The sequence below is a fragment of the Trichosporon asahii genome (genome assembly GCF_000293215.1).
Source record: "Trichosporon asahii var. asahii CBS 2479 unplaced genomic scaffold scaffold00017, whole genome shotgun sequence".
Classification (NCBI taxonomy): Eukaryota; Fungi; Basidiomycota; class Tremellomycetes; order Trichosporonales; family Trichosporonaceae; genus Trichosporon; species Trichosporon asahii.
The window spans coordinates 142675-164261 of NW_014040907.1; the positions used below are offsets into that span (position 1 = coordinate 142675).

The following is a 21587-nucleotide window of genomic DNA, read 5'->3' on the forward strand; positions in this document are numbered from 1 at the left end:
GAAATTAGGTGAAGAGGGTCGTGGCCGTAGGGTAAGTGATCGAGATGTGGTTAGGAAGCCACAAAAGTCGTAATGTACAAGAGAGAGAAAAGGCGTAAAAAAGGAACGCGGAGAGCGCTGTCTGTCGTGAAAAGAAGGACTCGGTAGTATGAGGAAGAGAGTGGATGACGAGTGTAAGAGTGTGACGGATGGAAGAGGAGGAGGATGGACGGAACAATGAAAGTTGACGCGCGGACGGGATCGAGATCAGTTCAATTGTATGGAACCCGCGCGCTCGGGCGCTGCACGCGGTGGTAGTCAGTGGTCGATATCCAACGCCACGCATCCCTGCCCTATGTCCCTGGGCGGAGGCCCCGCGTTTGGGTCCATCAACCCGCCGCCCCTGCCTGCGCAACTCAGGACACGCCATGCCAGCATGATAGTCGAGAGATTATCGATCCACCACCACCACACGAGATCTTGCCTCGTGACTGTACCTCATCTTTCCACCCTCCGACCCCCGCCACTCCTTCCCTCCATGTCGTCAGACACCACTCCCCCAACACGGGCAGCGGCTTACCTCTCCTCAGACCCCCTGCCCCCGCATCTCAGCACAATCAGTCCCGGTGTCCGTCCCGCCGCTGCGTATCCGAAGAAGCCCTCAAGACCAGGTACGGGCCGCTCGAGCCGGGCCGGATCACGCCGCGAGAGCCCCCACCTCGGAGCGATAGCCCTGTCAAGAACACACTCGACGCAGTCGGCGGACGTCGATCTCGAGTCTGGCGCTGGCTCGTCAGCCTCCACGCCGGGCGTAAACGGACACGACCACATCCGTAAGTTTGAAACGCTCTCCCGGCATGTCCAGCCGCCGCAGCGAAACTCAGGCACAGCACAACCTGCACAGCACCCGGCAACCGGCAGCGGTGCCCGCCGTCCACGTCACATGCTCTTACTGACAACAGTGTTTAAAGCACCCGACGAGCACGACCGGTTAGACGACGAGGACCACCATGGACCGGACATTCCCCTGCTCTCGGCCGAGGACCGGATAACGAGGGAAGAGGAGGACGCCGTGTTCGCGGACGGCCCGGCGTCAGCCCGCGGAACGCTCATGGACGGAATAGCCAATGTAAGCTGCTCCTTGTCGTCTACAGCTGACGATCAGATGGCCAACTCGATCCTCGGCGCGGGCATCATCGGCCTGCCCTATGCGATCAAGCAGGCCGGCTTCGTGACGGGCATCACGCTGCTGATAGTGTTGGCAGTGGTGACGGACTGGACGATCCGGCTCGTGGTCGTGAACGCAAAGTTGAGCGGGCGGGAGTCGTACATTGATGTGAGCTGACTTGATTCGACTTGCAAGCTAACCCGCAGGTCATGTACCACTGCTTCGGGCGGTGGGGCGCGAATGCGGTCTCGTTCTTCCAGTTTGCCTTTGCGTTCGGCGGCATGTGCGCCTTCAATGTGATCATCGGAGACACGATTCCGGCCGTCCTCCGCTTCGTGTTTCCTTTCCTCGCGGACAGCGACTGGTTCTCCTGGCTCGTGAACCGCAACTTTATCATTGTGCTGTGCACTGTGGCCGTGGCGTTCCCTCTGTCGCTGCACAGGGACATTGTCAAGCTGTCCAAGAGCAGCTCCTTTGCGCTCATCAGCATGGGCGTCATCGTGTTCAGCGTCGTGTTCCGGAGTGTCGGGGTCGACCGCAGCCTACGCGGTGACCCGACACATGCCTTCTCCGTCGTCCGCCCCGGCGTCTTCGAGGCCATCGGCGTGATCTCCTTTGCCGTGAGTTCCACCAGCTTCTCTCAGCTGTAGACCGTTCTCGCCCGAGCTAACCCCAGTTCGTCTGCCACCACAACACAATGTTCATCTACCAGTCGATCGACGTGCCGACGCTCGACCGCTTCAACCAAGTGACGCACGCGTCGACGTCCATGTCGCTGATCTGCTGCCTCCTGCTCTCCATCACGGGCTACCTCGTGTTCACGGACAAGACGGAGGGCAACATTCTGAACAACTTTGCCGCCGACGACTGGGTCATCAACATTGCGCGTTTCTGTTTCGGCGCCAACATGAGCACCACGATCCCGCTCGAGAACTACGTCTGCCGCGAAGTCATCGAGGATGCGTTCTACAAGGGCCGGCCCTTCTCGCAGACCCGGCATGTGGCCGTGACGAGCGGCATTGTCTTTGGCGCCATGCTGATCAGTCTCATGACGTGCGACCTCGGCGTCGTGCTTGAGATTGCGGGCGGTCTGTCCGCCACGGCGCTGGCGTTTATCGTGAGTGCCGAGAACAGAGCAGAGGACAAGCTGCAGAGGGGCCGACTTAGCTGACACCCAGTTCCCCGCCATCGCATACTACTCCCTCACGAAGGGCTCGTGGTCGTCGCGCCAGAAACTCCCCGCCGTGCTGTGCGCGACGTTTGGCAGCATCGTCCTGCTGTTGAGCACGGGCATCACGATCGTCAAGACGCTCAAGGGCGAGGTGTCGCACAAGGTGTGCGCGTAGTCGTCACGCAGCTGCCTCTATACTACACGAGAATTCCAAAACATTCAAAAACGGGCTCGACGCTCTCCATTGTATTTCTACATTTGCCATCTAGATCACCCTCTTGCATGAATACCCCTTTCATTCCACTTCATTGACAGCACGAGGAGAACGGGCCAAGATAAACATATGATTCATCGTCATTGTGTGAACAATAGAAATATTAAACTGCCTCAGCCAGCCAGACGGCAGGCGACAGCCTGCCCGCTATCGAGGCCAGGGCTTACCCCCGCCTGCGGCCAACGAGACGCACATAAACAGCCTGATCGACTAAAAATACAGCATGATAAACGTCGCAAACGCGCTCGTGAGCATGATGGCGAGGGGGCGGGCGTAGTCGACGAGATTCTCGCTGCGCCAGGTATACGGTTTCGGAATGAGGCCTGGTGGTATGGAACCCTTTGCTTGTCCTCGTGCTCCGTCTCCTGCATCTCCTCCATCGCATTCTCCGCACTCGTAGGGCTCTCCAGGCCTCACGTGTCATGATCCATTGACGCTCTTCTTGGCCGGTGCCGGGGTCTTGAAGAAGTCGCTCACATACAGCCGGCCATCGAGCGACGCGACAGTCCCCGCGCGCGGCAGCACCTCGACATGGAATTCGTCCCAGTCAAACGCCTCGCCGTCAATCGTGAACTGGGGCTGGTGCTTCTTGTCCAGATTCTTGCACGTGTAACCCCGAACTTTGAGATACAGCTGCGAGTCCTGGTAGAACGGCTTACCGACCTCTGCCCCGCCGATGCCGTTGATCAGCGTGGTTCGCGCCACCACGCGCTGCACTACGACGTCCATAACGCCGGAGCCGGGGATGATCACGGGCCACTGGTTCAGGTCGCGCGCCACGTACGGCATCAGGCCCGCGTACATGTACAGCGCGGCCTGGCCTGACTCCCACGTGTTCGTGAAGCCCTTGCTACCGCGGGCGTGGTGGTGTGTCGCGTCTATCGTGAGCCAGGACTCGGTGGGCTGCAGCGGCTTGGCGGCGGGGAGGGGGCCGTCGTCCTCCTCGGCTGCTGTGCCGGCGGGCTGCGCGTCGCCATTACTGCTCCCGTTGACGGCCGTGCCGTTCGGCCCCTCGCTGACTGCAGGCTCGGGCTTGGGCGTCTTGGCCTGCACACCGCGGAGGAGGTCGAGCGGATCCGTGCCGCCGCCGTACACCTTGCCAAGGGCGCGCTGCACGTCGTCCCGCGCCTCCCTGTCCATCGTGGCCTTGTCCTTCTCCACAATGTCGAGCACCATCTTCATCTTGGCGCCCTTGTTGGCCGCGATCCCCCGCATGAAGCCGTACATGAACCGCGCGTCGCCCATCCACCGCAGGTTCTCGGTGCCAATGTCCACGTCCACCATGAGGCCCGTCGCCTGCGACAGGAACGACAGGCGCCGCTTGTTTTCCGGCAGAAGAAGGATCGAGCAGAGGTCAACCGTCATCGGCTGGCCCTTGATGGCGTTCAGAGCCGCGAGGGGCAGGTTGAACGTGTCCTTGATTCCCATGAGGTTGATGTTGCACGCGTTGGCGGAACCTGTTGGGATCGGCGCGATAGGAATACGCAGCGCACGCCGAGCATCGGGGCGGGAACCGAGGCCGTTCAGCACTTCGTAAATAATACCGTCGCCAGAGGCAGTAGCGATAACACTGTAGTGTCAGTTGACATCGCCCGAGAGACCAACTGGAGCTGCCTGTGGCAGCTCTACTCACTCATAGTCCAGCGGAATGGTCGCGCAAATCTCCTCGGCGTGATTCCTATGCGTCGTTTCCTTCAGGTCGACCCTGCACCCCGCCGCCTCGAGCACGGGCACGACCTCCTTGGCGACGAGCTGCTTCGCCTTGCCCTTTCCTCCGACTGGGTTGAGGAGGAGCAGGACACGACGACAAGGTGCCGTCACAGGGTAGGCCGCGGCCATGAGCTCGGCGCACCAAGCCTCGGCGTCGGACGCATGCGACGCCTCGACGAGGACGTGAATCTTGGTCAGGTGGAGGGCATGGCTCTTGGCGCCCTTCTGCACGAGCGCGTGGAGGTCGAGTCTCGTCTTCCCCCCCGCCCCGCCCGAGCTGGCAGAGGCCGAGCTGCTGACGGCAGCTCCAGAGGCCGAGGTCGCAGACGCAGGCGCCGTCCCGAGCTTGGCGAGGAGGACGAGACGGAGTGGCGACGACATGAGCCGTTTCGGCGCTGAGGGGGTTAGAGGCGCGCAGCCTGGAAGCTTAGGCTCACGGTTACCATCGCTCGAGAGCTGGAGGAGGTCGAGCCGTCCGTCGTCGATGGAGAGCAGGCCGCGCTTGCCGTGCTCGAGCACGACGGGGAGGTCCTGCTTCATTTTGGCTTGGCTGGCGTGAATGGGGAGGATGTGAGATGGGGCTGCTCGTGAACTGGCTCCAGAAAAACAAGCTCGTCAGCGATGGGAGAGAAGGGTGTCTTCCCTCATCCGGCGAACATTGGACACGCCCAGGCCGGGCTGCCTTGGGTTGACCCAACCGGTACGAAGCGCGGTCGTTCAGGGCGAGTTGATATTGCGAGAGCTGCGCAGGCACGTGTACCTGGGCTGAGACCTTGGGTGTCGCCCCGGGCGCCGTGCCGCGTCCCAATCATCCATTAGACCGCGCGTCGTCCCAGCATTAGGAAATTAGGTCCCGTTTGTCAAGTAGCCCACCGTCGTCGGCGCGTCGGATGCGACCCTCCGCAGCCACACCGCGGACACCACACACCCACGCGCAGCATGCCGCGTCCAGACACGGCCACGCAGCATTCTCCGCTCTGAATGTCACGGGACTGTCTGAGGTGCCAAGAACGGCAGGTCGAATAAAGACTCGAGGGCTTATCAAACTTCCGACGCCACCGTGAGAGACAAATGACATCGGTGGGTGGGGGTGGGCTATATCCAGCATTCACTGCTGCAATCAACAGTCTGGACCGGTGGTGCATTCTCCGATCGTGTGCAGGGTACAAACGAGACGGAGGGGAGACACTCACGTCTACCAACTTTACACATACACGCACACACTCACGACTTACGGCTTACGAGCGACGAGCAACGAGCGGGCTCACGTAACGACAGCGATCGGCCGTAGCGATACCGAGGAGAAGAGATATCGGACGATCGGTTGGCAGATAGAAGATTAACTGGAGGGTTCGTACAGGAGCACTCACCACGAGCATGGCAAAGGAGTTTGAAGACTGACACTAGGACTAGGCAGCAGAGCGACAACAGACAAGCAGCATGGCGATCGACTCGTCTCCCGTGATGGGGCACAGCGACGTCCCCGCCGCGCTGAAGAAACCCAAACTCGACCCCGGCTCGGGCATTCTCAGTCTGAAAGACGGCGTATTCACGACGACCCAGGCCTCGTACCCTCTCAAACTGCTCAGCCCACACGCCGTCGGCGTGCGCCTAGCCTACATGATCGCGTACGGCGGCGGCCTCGTGGCGGGGGACCACATCCACCTCGACGTGGACGTGGACGGCGTGCTCGTGCTCCTGACACAAGGCTCGACGAAAGTGTTCCGGCACCAGCCCGGGATCCGGCGGCCTCAAAGTCATTTGCTGCATTCGATCCACCACTCCCCCGAGACGGTGGGGAAGCTGGAGGGGGACGAGGCGCGCCCGCTGAACACTTACACTGGGGGCCGGTATCCTGCCGATTTGAGGGTTGACGAGCCCGAGGCCCCGACGAGTCGCCAACGCATGCTCGTCAAAGTCGCCCCGGGGTCGACCGTCTTCCTCCTCCCCGACTCCATCTCCCCCTTCAAGGACTCGCGCTACATCCAGTCCCAGCGCTTCGTCCTCTCCCCCGGCGCATCCTGTCTCGTGCTAGACTGGGTCAACTCGGGCCGAGGGCGCTTCGAGCCCGCCCCCGTCCTGAAGGACAAGATCCACGTCAAGGACTACGTCCACGTGCCGACTGAGGCGGACGAGTGGTGGGCCATGGACTACTATGCGTCCATTAACGAGGTCGTCATTGGCGACAAGGTCGTGGCGAGGGAGAGGATGGTGCTCCAGGACCAGCCCGGCAATTCTATCAAAGACCGCCTGCTGCCTTATCACGTCTACGCGACCGTGCTCGTGTATGGCCCCACGATGGCCAAGACGAGAAAGCTCCTCGACGCGATTGCGGATAACGAGAGCCAGTTTCAGATCCCCCGTCCCCCCGGGTTGATCTGGAGCTGGAGCGTGCTCGATGAACATGGGGGTATCATTCGTCTTGCCGCCGTGCACGTCGAGGATATCTGCGACTGGCTCCGGAGCGTGCTCACTCAGGGCGGCATGGCCGACGTCGTGGGCGAGGGACTGTGGCCCCGCTGTCTCTGATTAGATTCCATAGCTGCATCGCGCGTCGTACAACATGTATTATTTCTACAGGGCCCAAGAAGACGCTTTCCAAGACTGGCGCTGGACTGATCCTTTCCACACTGACGCCGTGACGGCGCCCTCAGGCAGCTTCACTGCAGCCTACTGCAGCCTCAGCCAACTACGCCTCGGCCTTCGGCCGCGGCTTATTGGCGCAGCTCCGCCGCCGTCTCGATGAACTGGTACGCCTCCTCCTGCGAGATGGTCTTGATGTCCGACACCTTCTGCTTGTCGAAGAAGACGCCATAGAACTTGTCCGCAAACTGGAGCATCTCGGGGCGGAACGTCGTCGTGATGAACTGCGCGCTGTCGCTCAGCTGGTGGATCATGTTCGCGACCGCCGTGCGGTACTGCGGGTCGAGGTTGGCATCAATCTCGTCGAACAGGTAGAACGGAGCCGGGTCGCACTTTTGGATCGCGAACACGGTCGCGAGTGCGACGAGCGACTTCTGCCCTCCGGACAACTGCTGGATGAGCAGGCCCTCGTCCTGCTTCGAGTTGAACGAGACGCGGATCGATACACCAGTGTAGTTGTCAATCTCGCTCTTCTCGCCGCCCTCGGCCGTCGAGTCGAGCGTCTCGTCAAAGGCCGCGCCGCCATCCTGCTTCTTCTGCATGATGAGCTGGCCCTTGCCCGCCGGCACGAGCTGCTCGAACACGTCCTCAAAGTACGCCGACACCTGCTTGAATGTCCGCTCGATCGCCTCGTCCTTGCGCTGGTCCAGCGTCTCGATCAGCTCCTTGATCGACTGCGCCGACTCGTCCATCTCCTCGCGGCGCTGCAGCAGCTCATCGCGCTGCTTCGTGAAGCTCTGGTACTGCTCAAACGCCTTCTTGTTGACGTGCACAAACTGCTTCAGCGTCTCAGTCACTTTGTTCAGCTTCTTCAGGATCTTGGCCGGCGGAGCGTCACGGTACTTGGAGAACGCCTCCTCCGGAAGCACTCCGAGGTCACGGATCTGTGTGTTGCACTCGTCCCGGCGGTTCACGAGCATCTGGCGCTTGGCAAGGTAGCGCTCGGCGCTCTTCTGAGCGCGCACGATCGCGCGCGTGCTGTCCATCTGGCGCGCCTGCAGGTCCTCGAGCTTGATCGAGAGGTCGTTGATCTCGCTCTGCACCTTCTCAATCTCCTTCTCGGTCGAGTTCAATCGCTTGTCAAGCTCGGCGATCGAGCGGTTGATCGTGCTAAGCTCAGACTTGCGCAGCTCGACCTCGCCAGACTGCAGAACACCAGCGCCAGCGGCTCCCTCCAGGTCGTCAAGCTTGCTGCGGATCTCCTCTCGCCTTCGGCGGAGGTTCTCCGTCAGCTCAATCTCGAGCTGACCGCGATCAGCCCAGCTCGCCTGACGAGCGTTGGCCGCCTGCAGGAGGGACTCCTTCAGCGCTTCGGCCTGCTGCGACAAAACCTCAAGTTCTTGCACCTCCTGCGGCGAGAGCTGCTGCTGTAGCGGCGTCTTGAGCTCATCCTGTAAGGCAGTCCGCTGCGTCGCCGCACCACGAAGCTGAGCCTCAGCATCGCTGAGCGTTCCCTCGAGGCGAGTGACACGCTGGCGGGCGGTCTCCTCCTCGCGCTGAGTCCAGTTGGCTTGGCGCGCCTGGTTGGAGCGGTCGTCCAGAATCGCCTTTCGTCGAGCTTCAAACTTCTGGATCTTACCCATGGCCTGGGAAATCTCCTGCTCGAGCGTGATCAGGCTCTCCTTGACCTCCTTGTGACGATCGGCGACCGTCTCGTAAGACTTCTGCCAATGCTTGACCTTGCGCACAGCGTCGAGGCGCGATCGGCGGACGTCGTGGTAACCACCCGTGAGGGCACCCTTGCGGTCAACGCGGTCGCCCTCGTCGGTGACGGCGTTCAGGGCGTGAGAACGGGTGTATTGGGCGGCGACGGTGAGGTCGTCACAGATGATGGTGCGGCCGAACACCTGCTCAAACGCCATCGTGTACATGCGGTCAAAGCGCAGCTTCTGGATCATCGGGACTGCGTCGTTGGATTTCGGGTACTGCACGTTGCTGCTCTTGAGACGGTTCAGGGGCATGAAGGTGACGCGTCCAGACTTGTCCTGGTTCATGATCTTGATGAGCGTGGCGGCCGTCTCATCAGTGTCGACGACAACGTGGAATAAGCTTCCGCCAGCGGCAGTCTCAACAGCCGTCTTGTACTTGTCCGAGACATCGAACAGCTCGTACAGCGGTCCATAGACACCCTGCAGGTTGAGTCGCTTCGTGATAGCCTTAACGGAACGCAGACCCATCGCCGTGTCCTTGTCCATCATGCTCTGCAGCGAGCGCTCAGCCGTCTCGAGCTCGCCCTTCGCATTGTGCGCCGACTGAGACAGCTTTCCGTCCTCGCGCCAGAGTTCCCTGCGGGTCAGGTCTGCGGGTGCGTCAAGGAACTCACTTTCTCTTCTCCTGCATACCGTCGAGCTCTACCTTGAGCTTGGCAGCCTCCTCGCTCATCTGCTTCAGATGCTCACGCCTCTCCTCCTCTCCCTGGAGCTGGTCCTGGGCGCGCTTGGAGATCTCGTCCAGACTGGCCTTGGCGTTGGCTACATCGCGCTGGAGGTCGGCAATCGTCTTCTGCTGCTGCTGCTCGAACGCCTGCAGGCTTTGGATCTGCTTGTTCAGGAACTGGTCACGATCGGCCTGGGAGGCGAACTGGCGGGCACGACCCTGCTTGGCGAACAGAACCTGGACCTTCGACTGCGTCGTCTCCAGCTTCTCCTTCTCCTGGCGCTCCAGAGCGAGGTTGGTCTCGTACTGGACGCTGACGCCCATGAAGTCCTCGGAAGCCTTGGCGACTCGCTTGTCGATGTTATCGAGCTGCTCGGCAAGTTCCAGGCGGCGCGTCTCGTTGTTCTCGCCAGCCTGCTCAAAGTCGGCGATCACACACTCCACCTCGGCCTTGTTTCGCACGAGGTCAGCGCGCTCCGCCTCATCCTGCTTGTGGGAGATCTGGGTCGTGGCGAGAGAGTGCTTCGATTCCGTCAGCTTCTCCTCCACCCGCTGGATCTTGTTTTCGAGATCGTTGAACTCCTTTCGGCGCTCATTGCTGTCGTGCACATCGTTGCTGCGCTCATCCTCGATCTGCTCCAGCTTGTCGGTGACTTCCTTCAGCTCCTGATTGAACAGAGCGTACTCAAGGCAGCGCCTGTCGCGGTCACTCTCCTGGTACTGCTTGAGCTCGTCCTTCTCGCCCTCCAGTTCCTCGAGACGCTCTTCGATAGTGTCGAGCAGGTCATTGATTTTGGCGCGCTTCCCATCCGTCTCTTCCATGATGCGAACGGACTCGGCGCGCTTCTGCTCGTAGACCTTGGTTCCGGCGACCTCCTTCAGCAGGTTCAATCGCTCCTTGTCCGACATGTTCGTGAGGTAGGTGATCTGGCGTTAGCTACGGAAGACGCATCGGTTCAGCTTACTCTTCCCTGGGGAACAATGTAGTACGGGTTGCTCTTAGAGAAGCCTGCGCTCTCGAGGAAGTTCATGACCTCAGCTTTGGTCACACTCTTCCTGTCTAGCGAGTACTCGTCCTTCTTCAGACCAATGGTTCGTCGCAGGTGGACCTCGGGAAGGGATGTCGGGAACCGCCCGTCAGAGTCTGATGTCAGCGCAATGTCTCACACACGCTGGCTTACTGTCGAAAACGATCTCAACAAACGCCGAGAGCGTGGTCGTCGTGCTTGATCCCTCGTGCAGCAAACGCTGACGCTCTTCTCTTGTCAAACTGGTGTAGGCATCGGAAAGGACGAAGCGGATGGCTGGATGTCAGCTAGCCCACAGCCCTGGAAGCTCACCAGCAAAGAAGTTCGACTTTCCACTTCCATTACGACCGACAACGACGTTGTGGCGCGGTCTGCATGTCAGCTATTGCTACTACTGCCCAACATACGAGAATGGGTCGACCTTCACCTCGTCGCGGTACGACTTAAAGCCCTGGATGGATATTGTTTTGATGTACTGTCGTCAGCGCGTCTCGCGTGCGAGGAATGCTCACCATCGTGCCGAATCCTGGCTAGCAGCCGGGCACACGTCGTACAGTTATGAAACAGTGAGCACCGCGTCGCTTGGCAAAGTGCAGTGCGTGATCGGGATGGGTATCGGTGGGATGGACGGAGATGAGGAGGATGGGCTGCTCAAAGTCAACAACGTACGTCGGCACGATGGGAGGCAGCGGCAGCAGCAGCGGCCAGGCACGGTACACTCAACCGCACGCGTCGCGTCAGCCTGACACAGCTTCACTGATTTGGAAACGTCAGGTAGACAACACGTGACTCTAGCGTGGACGAGTGTGGCAGTGAGCAAGCAATAGTCAGGAACGCTCGTTCCGAAAAGACCTCGGTCATCGATCGCTGTCGTGAAGCTCGCAACCGCTGACGATCTGCATCACACCTGCAACCTTGGTTCCCACCATCATGCCATCACCGAGGTCACAACGTGCGCACTCGCTTGCCGTGCATCAAAGCAAGGAACAACCTATGACGAATGCCCCAACCCGTCCTAAACCTCTCGGGGCTTTGCACGTTGCCTTCCGTGCGATGCCTGCCGCTTTAAAAGATACATAACCAGGTCCCAGTTTACCAGTTGACCCACATCCTGTCTGTCTCTCAGCTCGTACACCATGCTTTCCCGTGTTGCCCGCTCCTCCTCCTCGGCCACTAGGGCCTTCAGCACTTCCTCGAAGCGCTCCATGCCCCTCTACGTCGCGGTCCTCCCCGACTACATCAACAACGAGGAGACCCGCCACGCCAACCGTCAGGCCGCCCTCAAGGACCTCGCCAAGGACCGCACCCTCGGAAACAGTGAGTGAGGTGACTCTGCCCGAGGAGCAAGCTCGGCGTCGGACATACGGACAGCTGCACAGTTGGACTGAAGGCCGATGACGGCTTGAGGCAGAGGATGCAGGCTTCTATGGCGAAACGACAGCTGACTCCCAGTCCTTGAGCGCCCTTACCTTTCGGACAAGTACGCTACCCAGAAGGCCGGCGAGCCCCACCCCAACCAGCAGCACGGTGTCGAGGGCTCGATCCTCATCCTCGACGCTCCGGACATCAACGCCGCTTGGGAGCGTGAGTTACTCCGAGAAATCCAACGCTGACAGAGACAGAGGTCAAGGGCCACACCTTCTGGACCAAGGTCTGGGACGAGGAGAAGGCCACCATCAAGGAGCTCAAGTCGCTCCCCGCTGAGCACATCGGCGGAGGTGCTCTTTAAGTCGAACAGCATATAGATTAGCTAGCAGATAACAACATGAATGATCATACGGTTCATCACCGAGGCAAAGGCACCGGCAAAAAAGACGGAGCACCGTAAGTATCACATCGCTGCACAGTGCATGATGCTGGTTGCTTCTGTGGTGGTGGAGCCGTAGAGTGCCACTGAATGGTCGGGCCCGGGATGGCATCATGTGATATGGGAGGGATCTTCCGCATCGGCCACATGGCGGGCTCGAGACCATTGGCTGACGCGATCGGACACCTCGGTGACGACCTCGGAGAGAGCAGCAGGGAACTGGGTGACCAGAAGTTTGGATTCTCCGATGGGCCTAGTGTGGATATGAAGCGAAACGAAAATAAACGAGAGGTTCCCACGTAGCGATAGTGCCTTGACGCGTCCGGCAGCTGCCAGAGTCCTCTGGAATGTCGTGCAAGATGAATGCACCCACAAAGATATAACAGTCGCGTAGCTGTCCGGCACCTTCGGCGTGCGGACCGGCACGTGAGTGCACCCTACTAAGGGTGGGACTGACGTCATTTTGTAATGGGATTAGTGTGCGTTGCATTAGCCTCGGCGATGACTTTTGTAATGTGGCTAATGGGCGAGGTTCGAGCAAGTGCCAGTACGTGCTAGAAACGCCTCCACTCTGTGACGTCGGAGGTCGACGGATGAAATGCCTCCATAGGCGTCCATATCAATCGAGCGAGTCCTCCCTCGCGCGCATCGAACAAACCCAGTTCCGGGACATTGCATCCTCTCTTCCCCATCATCTTTTCCCATTTCCCAATCTCTTCTGTCTTGACTTTCGCTTCACACACAAGCGACACGACTGGATACCTATCGTCCCATCGATCCATATCCGACTGAAGTGCGAGCAACGATCTACATCAAAACGCACAGCTATTCTTAGCGACATTAGTCTTGCGACCAGACATCACATCCACATCTACATTCATCGACCATGGTGAACAACACGGAATACTACAAGATCCTTGGAATCGGCAAGGATGCCTCCGAGGCCGACATCAAGAAGGCGTACCGCAAGGAGTCTCTGAAGTGGCACCCCGACAAGAACCCCGGAGACAAGCGTGCCCTCGCCGAGGAAAAGTTCAAGAAGGTACGTTGCAATTGAACTGGATCGCATCCGGCAATTCCGCTTGGTTGTTCCGATGCACACACGGCCAAGGATCGCCGGCCGGGTGACAGGGGCAACGCACACACGTCCATCGCTAACGATCAGCTCGGTGAGGCGTACGAGGTCCTCAGCGACAAGGACAAGCGTGCAGTCTACGACCAGTTCGGCGAGGAGGGTCTGAAGGGCGGAGCTGGCCCTGGCGGACCCGGAGGTGGCTTCTCGGCTGGCGGCTTCCCCGGTGGTGCCGGCGGTGGTGGCTTCTCCTTCCATGCGACCGACCCCAACGACATCTTCAAGTGAGTCAAGCTATCTTCTGCAGCCTGAGTGTAGCTAACATCCAGCGCCTTCTTCTCCAGCATGGGCGGCGGCGGTGGCGGCGGCGGCGAGTCGTTCTCGTTCGGCGGTGGTGGCCGACCTGGAGCTGGCCGTTCGCGCAGCTCGCGTATGGGCGGCGGCATGCCCGGCATGGGTGGCATGGGTGGCATGGGAGGAATGGGCGGCATGGGCGGTATGGGAGGAATGGGAGGTGGTATGGGCGGTATGGGCGGCGGCATGCCCGGTGGCTTCGAGCAGCACTCTGAGCCCCCTCCCCCTCCCGGAGAGGTCACGAAGCCCCTTGCGCTCTCGCTCGAGGAGCTGTACAAGGGCGGCACGAAGCGACTCCGCCTCACGCGCCACCTGCGCAATGGCCACACGGAGGAGAAGATTCTCGAGGTCCCCTACAAGGCCGGCTGGAAGAAGGGCACCAAGGTCAAGTTTGCCGGTGCCGGTAACGAGGACGAGTACGGACAGGCGCAGACGGTGACGTTCGTCGTCGAGGACAAGCCGCACCCGCGCTTCAAGCGTGATGGAGACGACCTCATCGTCCAGCTGAACATCACGCTGGCGCAGGCCCTCCTCGGTCCCGAGGGCGGCGGCCAGATCACGAAGGAGGTCGAGCAGCTCGACGGCAGGAGACTCAAGGTCTCGCTCCCGGCCAACCAGATCGTCCAGCCCGGAGAAGAGACCCGCATCGTCGGCGAGGGCATGCCTATCTCCAAGGCCGGAAGCGTCAAGAAGGCCGGCGACATGGTCGTCAAGTGGAACGTCGTCTTCCCCCGCTCCCTCACCAGCGACCAGAAGGACGCCCTCCGCAAGGTCCTCCACTAAGCGCACCGCACCCCCGTTGTATCACTTCATAAGCAAAGGGAGGGAGGGAGGGTGTTCGTTGGAGGGATTTAGCAAGCTAGCATTAGATCAAGGCACGCTGCACGCAGACGCTGCATGTCCAACCCCCACTAGCAGATGCGCTGGGAGCTGCGCGAAGTATTATGAACACTTCGAGCGCGCCCACGCCGTCATGTAATATGAATCAAACATTGAAAGGATAGCGAGCGCACGACGCAAGACTAATGATATCCAACAGAGATCCGCTCGTTCGGGACCGATATTGAATTTCGTATCAGCTCGGTCAGCAGTGTCTATCGTATTTCCAGCAGCCGCAGTAACAACGCATCAATATCTGCACCTAGCAGCATACCAATATCCTGTCAGCTGACCGTGGCCCCACCGTTATCTCGTGCCTCTCTCCATTCTAGAATGTACTTCGTCAGTTGTAGCTTGACCACCGTCCCATGCAGTGCTCGTGTATCTCTTGACAATCTCGGCAAAGCTTTGCGATGAACAACATGCATACATGATAAACAAACTTGAAGCGCCCCGCTCAGCGACATGGCAGCAGGCTCGTAGCCTAATCCCAGTAAGCCGCCAATTACAGTAGCGGAGACAAATCGAAATGGAGGCCGGTTGTATTCAGGGCTAATCCCAGAGTTGGCGCGTGATCCACCACCGCTTCTCCTCACGAAACGAGTTGCCTTCTTCACGGCTGGTCGCTCAAACCGACCGCAGTCTGCGTCGTCAGCGCTTCTGCACGCATTCTCAAAACCTACAATGCCACGGAAATGCCCCTCGTATTGCCTGACGGTCTCTCCAGTCGCGAGGTCCCAGAGACGGGCACTGTGGTCGGAAGACGCGGTGACGAGGTACGCCGAGTCGGCCGAGAAGGCTGCGTCCCAGACCCAGCGCTGGTGGCCCTCGAGCGTGCGGTCGAGGGAGTACTCGTAGTCCTTGGTGGACCAGAGCTTGACGGTCGTGTCGGCGGAGCAGGTGGCCAGGTGCCGTGTGTCCGGGGAGAGGAGGCAGCGTGTGATATATTTGGGATGGGCGAGGAACGACGTGACGGGCACGAGCGAGGTCGTCTCGGACCCGGACTGGATACGCCACACGAACACGGTGCCCACGTCGTTGCCGGCCACGAGCGTGCCGCCGTCGCTTGCGATCGAGACGGAGCGGATCGGCACATCCTCGGCCGGCACGAGCTCGTGCGTGCACGTGTTCTCGCCCAGGTCCCAGATCTTCACGCTGCCCATCTGGTCGCAGGAGATCAGCTCGCCCTGGTTCGGGTGGATCACCACGTCGTTCACCATCGTTCCCTCGTGCTTGTACGTTCGCTGGACTTGTCCCGTCCTGCTGTCAGCTTCACCGGAGGCACAAGAGCTCACCGAGTGTCCCACACCTTGACCGTGCCGTCCTCGCTGCCGGTCACGATCCACTTGCCCTGTGCACTATACTGGAGCGCAGTAATATTGCCAGTGTGCCCGTCCAGACTCATGATCGGCGTGTTTGAAAGAGACGGGATGTCCCATATCCTGGCGGTCAGCTAACAGTAAGGTCCCTCTCGAGCTAACCTGACGCTCCCGTTACCGGCGGCTGCGACGTAGTTCTTGTCCGGGCTGATGGCGAGGCGGTTCACCTGTTTCTGCTCTGTCAGCTAAAGCCTCTGTGCCCTAGCTCACCCATTGCGGTTGCAGAGGGATCTGGCGATAACAGATTCCGCTCCAGGCCTCCCAAAACCGGATCGTGTGGTCGTCTATGATCAGCCAGGACAACAGGGGTTGACTCACAGCCAGCCGTGCAGAGCACGACGGACATCTCGGCCGACTGCTGCGACGGCGTGTCGCTCTGGTACTGCTGTTGCGGCTGCTGCTGTGTTGGCATGATGGATGCTGGGTTTGTGGAAGCAATCGAGCGAACCTCAAACGACGTCAGAACTCGGGGCGCCGGTGGAGGGCGTCCTGGCGTGCTGGCTTTCCCACGGTGGCACTCATCACTGGATATGTGGCGAGCAGACCTTGTCTATCGTTGCGACGATAACGCAGCTTGACGGTTGCGATGGCACACATGCAGCTGGAGGGTATAGTCAAGTAGCTTCTAGTGGGACGTAATGACAACAGGAGCCCTCCAAGTGCCATGGTCCCAGCAATGCGATGAGCTCGCTGCCGCCTGTGCCTCACGCCACACCTCCACCATGCGACCGACCCTGGACTTATGTTCGAGTTCGCGCTGTACTGAAGGTTGACCGTTGATACATACATCTCCCCTCACTACATTAGACGCTGACCCATTCCTCCCCGCTCGCCTCTGCCTTGTCGACAAGGACGGCCGATTCGTCAGCGTCATCGCTGTCACCTGCCGCGCTCTCCTCCATAGGCTCCTCCGACTGTTCCTTGAACCACCTAGCGGGCCGTCCGTAGACCATCTCGTACGCATTGCGAAGCACTTCGAGCTCCTTCTCCGTGTACAGCGCGAGTGCGCCCTGAATCTGTTCCGGCGGCGGAGGCACAATCGGGTCCGTGTCGTACTCGTGCAGGTCCTTCAGCACGCCGGCGAAGTCACCGCGCTCGCTCTCAGTCAGCGACATCGGGGATGTCGGGCGGGACTCGGGATCGTAGTCGAGATCTTCTGGGTCGGTGTCTTCCTCGTCGGAATAGAAGCGCAATGGGTACTCGTCGATCTCGTCCGAGTCGGCCATGTCGATGTCGTTGGACTGGGTGGCAACAGCGGCCTGTGGCGGAGTCTGGTTCTCGACCTCGACTGGCAATTCCGGTGCGGCGTAGGGCTTCTTGGTGGACATTCGGTGGTGTTTCGACGATGAAGCTTGAGTGTCAGAGGAAGTCAGTCGCAAAGAGGTATTCTGGGGTCAGCTTGTCGATGAAAGCCAGGCAGCAGGGCTGGTACTGGTAACTCACTCCTGGCATGGCTGTTGAGTCAAGCTGGGAGCTGGATCCGATGAGCTGAGGAAGTTGTAGTTCGTAAGAGCAGTGAGCTGAGTGGGAAACGAAGAAGTGTGAGGTTGAGGTGCGAGGGCGTAGTCACCCGAGATGCCTCCGCCAGTCTCTGTGAGGAAGGGATGGTCGCATGGTCGTGCACGGACACTGGCGCAGCCGTCTGTCTCATCCCTCGCGCCGTAGTGGAGGCCGCAAAAGATCCAACCTCCACCGACGCTGGTGCGATCTGACAATGCACAGAGTTACAGGTATAGATGGTAAGTACTGGCCATTGTTCCCGTCAGATGCTTGCGTGGTGATGTTAGGGTATGATGATGGCATGGGTATTGCGATAAGGTGCCGGATGACATAGACATGTGCCTGCTGATCCCGCAACTCGACCTTATGGGCACCCGTCTCTCTGAACACGATCTCTTTTGGACACAATTTCCTTCGTCTCTTACGATGCTCTCCTCCTAGACGGTCACGAATGTCCTTGTTCTTTCCGAACGCTGTCTTATCTTGCGGACTGTCGGCAGAGGCTGGCGTGGAGACGTCTAGTTATCCGCCTCCTGCTCACTGCAGTCGTCGACCAGCGCCATCTCGACCTCCGCCTCATCGCCTCCGTTCTCGTCCTCGTTCTGAACGGGACGAGTCTCCTCGGTCTGCTGGGCGTGGTCCTGATTCTGGCCATAGCGGCCATTGTTCGCAGCACGGCGCTGCCTCAGCTGACGGAGCCATTGGATAAGCTGCTGCCCGTCCTGCGGCAGGCGACGGGGGTGTACGTTCGGGTGAACCGGACAGGGGCCGACATTGGGAACAGGGAGGTTCTGGAGACCAGCAAACAGACCTGGCGCCGCCTGCTGGCCGGGCAAACCTCCGTTCTGACCGTGGTAGTGGTGCAGACCTCCGTTCCACGCGGTGTAGTTGGGGGCAGGAGGAGCGCGGAGAAGAAGAGCGACGGCGGCGGGGTCGGGAAGCGCCCACCCACCAAGGGGTACGTACTGGCCGTGAACTCCGGCATTGTACCCGGGATGAAGGGCGAGGCGGCCGTGGCGAGCAGCGGCAGCTTCGCGGAGGTAGTCCGCGAAGTCCTCAGGCGGAGGAGCATTGTAGGGCGGCGCCACGGGGATGTCCTCACACACGTCGGCAGGGTTGTAGTAGTCAGGCAGAGCCTGGTCGTCGTGGTCGTACCCGGGGTCCTGCAGGAGGCCCTCCTGCTCGTTCTGCTGTCCTGCAGCGGGAGCCTGAGTCTCGTCGCCCTCTGGAATAGGGGCGAGGGGTGTGCGAGTAGGCTGGAGGATGTGCTGGGGCGCCATCCAGTCAGCTTGGAGCTGGGCCCTACCAACATGAATGGCGATCGCGTCCGCCTCGGCGTCTCGTGCATCAACAGCAGGTGCACGGGGAGGGAGGTGGCGCAGGAGAGGGCGACGAGTCTCCTCAGCTGCCTGCGCAGCCGGGGCAGGGGACGGGGGCGAGCGGGGCCGATCGTGGGCCGCCTCGTGGGCCGCCTGAGGTGCGGTCTGCCCGGTTTCAGCAGCACGCTCTGCCTGGTTTGCGGCCTGCGCAAGAGTGGCAAGCAACGGGAAGAGCCCGAAGGGGGGCTGGCGGAGAGTGCCGGGCTCGCGGGCCGGACGGCGGTTCGAGTCGCCCTGGAGTCAGTTGCGTCTACAAGTACCACCTTACCATGGTGAGGGTCAACGGCGCAGTCAGCAGCCGGGCCGACGTCGAGCAACGTCGAGGGTGTGAAAGGCTCAGGTATCGAATTCGCCGAAGGCGATGTGGTCGAGGAGCGGAGCTCGTGTGGTTGGCGTGAAGGTGATGGAAAATGAGGGAGGAATTAAGTCGAGGAAGGAGGGAGAACGTGAGTTGGCGATGGAGGAGGAGACAGGACAGCTGGCGAGGCTTTTATGCTCGCCCAAAGGGTGGGACGAGCCCCGACCGAGCCTCACGGCTCCTTGGGGATGTCGTGAGGGCGCCCAGAGTGCGACCTGCAGAGCGCTCGAGCTGTGTATCGGGCCACCGCCTTCTGTCCGCCTGCACGTCGGACAGCTCGCCCGCAGCGACTCCACTCACCGCCAGATCAGGGTGCGAAGCTGTCTTGAGGTCGTCGTGGCCTGCCAAGGACTGGGCCTTTGTCTTGGGGATCGCAAGCCGCATGTCACAACCCCCCGCGCCCCTTGAACACCTTGTCACCTGGCGGGTGGGAGCTCCTGGAGCTGTCCTCTCTGGTCTGTCTGGAGTTCGACAAGTCGGACCGTACGTCTGTCGGCTGGCGTGTGTCTCTGGCGGTGAGTGTGAGCTCGTCGTAGGCTCAGCGCATGTGACTCCCAAACGCCTGTGTCACTGGGAGGGAAGTTGATCTAACAACAGACCAACGCGAACCCTGCCTCTGCATCATCAGTCGACAATAGCCTCCAAAGGTGAGTAGGAGGCACGCGCGGGCGGACAGCGACGAGCATCGACGCAAGTACATCCTGTCACTACCTCGAACCTGAGTGCGTTTGTGCTAACCAGTTTTCTACCAGCAAACCCCCGTCCCTCGTCGACTGCCCGAACCTCTCACCGGCTACCTCAACGCTATCTGTGTCACCGCTGCCAAGTGTCGACCAACCCGAACCCATTCCACTCGAGTCTGAGTCGTCGCTCTCATCCTCATCGTCCGAGTCCGGAAGGCAGGTACCGCATTCCTAGAGCGGCTCACTGTTCAGCCCGCAATCGGTGCCGTGGCGACGGTAGTCGTACCGCTCAGGGTGTGCGGGGTGTGCGGCTGCTGATCGCCGCCGCGACATGTGCTCGGCATCATCGGCATCACCGGCACGAGCGGCCGGTGCGGCCGACTCGGCGTTCCAACTTGCGGAGTAACTTGCGAAACTTGCGGCGTCTTGCTGGACATGTGCTCTGCCCGTGGGTTTGCGGGGCTCCTCCACCCGAACTTTCTCCGTCACGAAAAGCGGCGTCCTCGACTGGTAACAAATGGGCTCTATCAGTGCCGTCGTCTTGCGGGACTGGTGCCGAGATAGCGGTGGGGGTTCAGTTGGCGTCGTCGTTGTGAAGCACCCGTCATGACCGGAAAGCGTTTGATGAAGTCCGATGTGAGGCGGTCGAGGTTCACACCCTCCATTCGGTTGCGATGCCGCAGGCATGTCCCCTCTCTTGGGATGGAGGGACAATGAGTACGATTCCACCTTACCCAGCCGACTTCGCGACGAGGCTAACGAGAATCTATGACTGTCCGGGTTAGAGCGAGTTGAACATCGAGCGACAAGCCGCACGACCCAGACCCGGTACCCGTTCGGCCTTATCTTCGAGAGTGAGGTGCTAGGCGGGCTAGAAGCTCATCGCTGATAGTGAGTAGGGCTCTGGTCAGTTCATGCACCATCGGCTTAGTGTTCGCAGTCAGAAGCAAGAAGAGATCTACGGGATCGCTGCTTCTTCCTGCCACTTTGGCCTCTCGGCCACATCCGTCTGCACGTGACTAGTGTTACTCATCACTCCCTCCGTTGGGAGCGGCCTTCGGTGACCTTTGTTCTATTAATTCCAAGAAATCCAAGGAAGCGAGCAAGCGAGGGCCCCGGTCGCGACTTTCCATTCCCGAAATGCGGGCCTGTTCCTCTCGTAATCGCTATCGATGGACCGGAGCTTGTCACACTTATCTTATGGGGAAACCTGGGGACCCAGAGTCGGAACATGGATCAATGATAACTGGTGCTGAAGCGGAGTCGAGATATTCCAACACTTGAAGCTAGCGATGACGATCGCGACAGCGGACCGTTGTCCCGGTTGGCGTTTGGTTGGCAAATCGCTCACGGACCATGGGCCGCGAAAAAGGCACATTCAGTCGAGATCTCTGAACACCTGATCTGGTCATTCCGATGAAGCGACTTCGGGCTCGGGCATTGTGGGACGGTGCCTATCTTGTCGGATATATTGAAACTCGAAAGCTGACGAGCAAGAGAGCACGAGCGCGCCGTCAACGTGCCAAAATGAAGGTTCAGATCAAGCCGTTGCGCGGTAAACAGCGGTCTCCGCCGCGTATGTCGCCTGGAACTTTCGGCCATCCCGTCTACATCGGTTGTCATTGCGTGCGCGTGGCTCTAACTGGTCAGCGCGGTATGTGATGGTGTTCTTGGTCGCTTGGCATACTGGGGTCGACCTGCCAACTGCTCAGTTGCGCCACTCCCCACAACCCCTCGCCTGTGCGCTTCGGATCCGTTCGTTTACCTATAGGTCTCTGCTCCACGAGAGGACCGGGGAGAAAGCGCAGGCCGCGGAGGCCGTGCAGA

General features: G+C 60.2%; 9 protein-coding genes across 9 annotated transcripts; 5 read left to right on the forward strand and 4 right to left on the reverse strand.

The window, feature by feature from the left end:
* Positions 1 to 517: 517 nt before the first annotated feature.
* On the forward strand, positions 518 to 2493 carry A1Q1_07642 (uncharacterized protein; the record flags this gene model as incomplete). Its single annotated transcript, XM_014326654.1, has 5 exons — positions 518 to 812; positions 951 to 1315; positions 1354 to 1767; positions 1824 to 2264; positions 2326 to 2493. The coding sequence occupies 5 exons, from the start codon at positions 518 to 520 to the stop codon at positions 2491 to 2493; spliced, it is 1683 nt and encodes a 560-aa protein (XP_014182129.1).
* Positions 2494 to 3012: 519 nt separating this feature from the next.
* Positions 3013 to 4842, reverse strand: A1Q1_07643 (D-erythro-sphingosine kinase; the record flags this gene model as incomplete). Its single annotated transcript, XM_014326655.1, has 2 exons — positions 3013 to 4162; positions 4226 to 4842. 2 exons carry the CDS (start codon positions 4840 to 4842, stop codon positions 3013 to 3015), a joined length of 1767 nt encoding a protein of 588 aa, XP_014182130.1.
* A 924-nt stretch (positions 4843 to 5766) lies between these two features.
* A1Q1_07644 (uncharacterized protein) lies at positions 5767 to 6831 on the forward strand (the record flags this gene model as incomplete). The annotated part of the gene is made up of 1 exon (XM_014326656.1): positions 5767 to 6831. The coding sequence occupies one exon, from the start codon at positions 5767 to 5769 to the stop codon at positions 6829 to 6831; it is 1065 nt and encodes a 354-aa protein (XP_014182131.1).
* A 185-nt stretch (positions 6832 to 7016) lies between these two features.
* A1Q1_07645 (chromosome associated protein) lies at positions 7017 to 10230 on the reverse strand (the record flags this gene model as incomplete). The annotated part of the gene is made up of 2 exons (XM_014326657.1): positions 7017 to 9231; positions 9269 to 10230. The coding sequence occupies 2 exons, from the start codon at positions 10228 to 10230 to the stop codon at positions 7017 to 7019; spliced, it is 3177 nt and encodes a 1058-aa protein (XP_014182132.1).
* A 1255-nt stretch (positions 10231 to 11485) lies between these two features.
* Positions 11486 to 12078, forward strand: A1Q1_07646 (uncharacterized protein; the record flags this gene model as incomplete). The annotated part of the gene is made up of 3 exons (XM_014326658.1): positions 11486 to 11666; positions 11802 to 11933; positions 11972 to 12078. 3 exons carry the CDS (start codon positions 11486 to 11488, stop codon positions 12076 to 12078), a joined length of 420 nt encoding a protein of 139 aa, XP_014182133.1.
* A 964-nt stretch (positions 12079 to 13042) lies between these two features.
* Positions 13043 to 14365, forward strand: A1Q1_07647 (type II HSP40 co-chaperone, Sis1p; the record flags this gene model as incomplete). The annotated part of the gene is made up of 3 exons (XM_014326659.1): positions 13043 to 13198; positions 13268 to 13512; positions 13654 to 14365. 3 exons carry the CDS (start codon positions 13043 to 13045, stop codon positions 14363 to 14365), a joined length of 1113 nt encoding a protein of 370 aa, XP_014182134.1.
* Positions 14366 to 15156: 791 nt separating this feature from the next.
* A1Q1_07648 (uncharacterized protein) lies at positions 15157 to 15881 on the forward strand (the record flags this gene model as incomplete). The annotated part of the gene is made up of 2 exons (XM_014326660.1): positions 15157 to 15696; positions 15750 to 15881. The coding sequence occupies 2 exons, from the start codon at positions 15157 to 15159 to the stop codon at positions 15879 to 15881; spliced, it is 672 nt and encodes a 223-aa protein (XP_014182135.1).
* A 762-nt stretch (positions 15882 to 16643) lies between these two features.
* On the reverse strand, positions 16644 to 17292 carry A1Q1_07649 (uncharacterized protein; the record flags this gene model as incomplete). The annotated part of the gene is made up of 2 exons (XM_014326661.1): positions 16644 to 17228; positions 17284 to 17292. 2 exons carry the CDS (start codon positions 17290 to 17292, stop codon positions 16644 to 16646), a joined length of 594 nt encoding a protein of 197 aa, XP_014182136.1.
* Positions 17293 to 17858: 566 nt separating this feature from the next.
* On the reverse strand, positions 17859 to 18990 carry A1Q1_07650 (uncharacterized protein; the record flags this gene model as incomplete). The annotated part of the gene is made up of 2 exons (XM_014326662.1): positions 17859 to 18863; positions 18988 to 18990. 2 exons carry the CDS (start codon positions 18988 to 18990, stop codon positions 17859 to 17861), a joined length of 1008 nt encoding a protein of 335 aa, XP_014182137.1.
* Positions 18991 to 21587: the final 2597 nt, after the last annotated feature.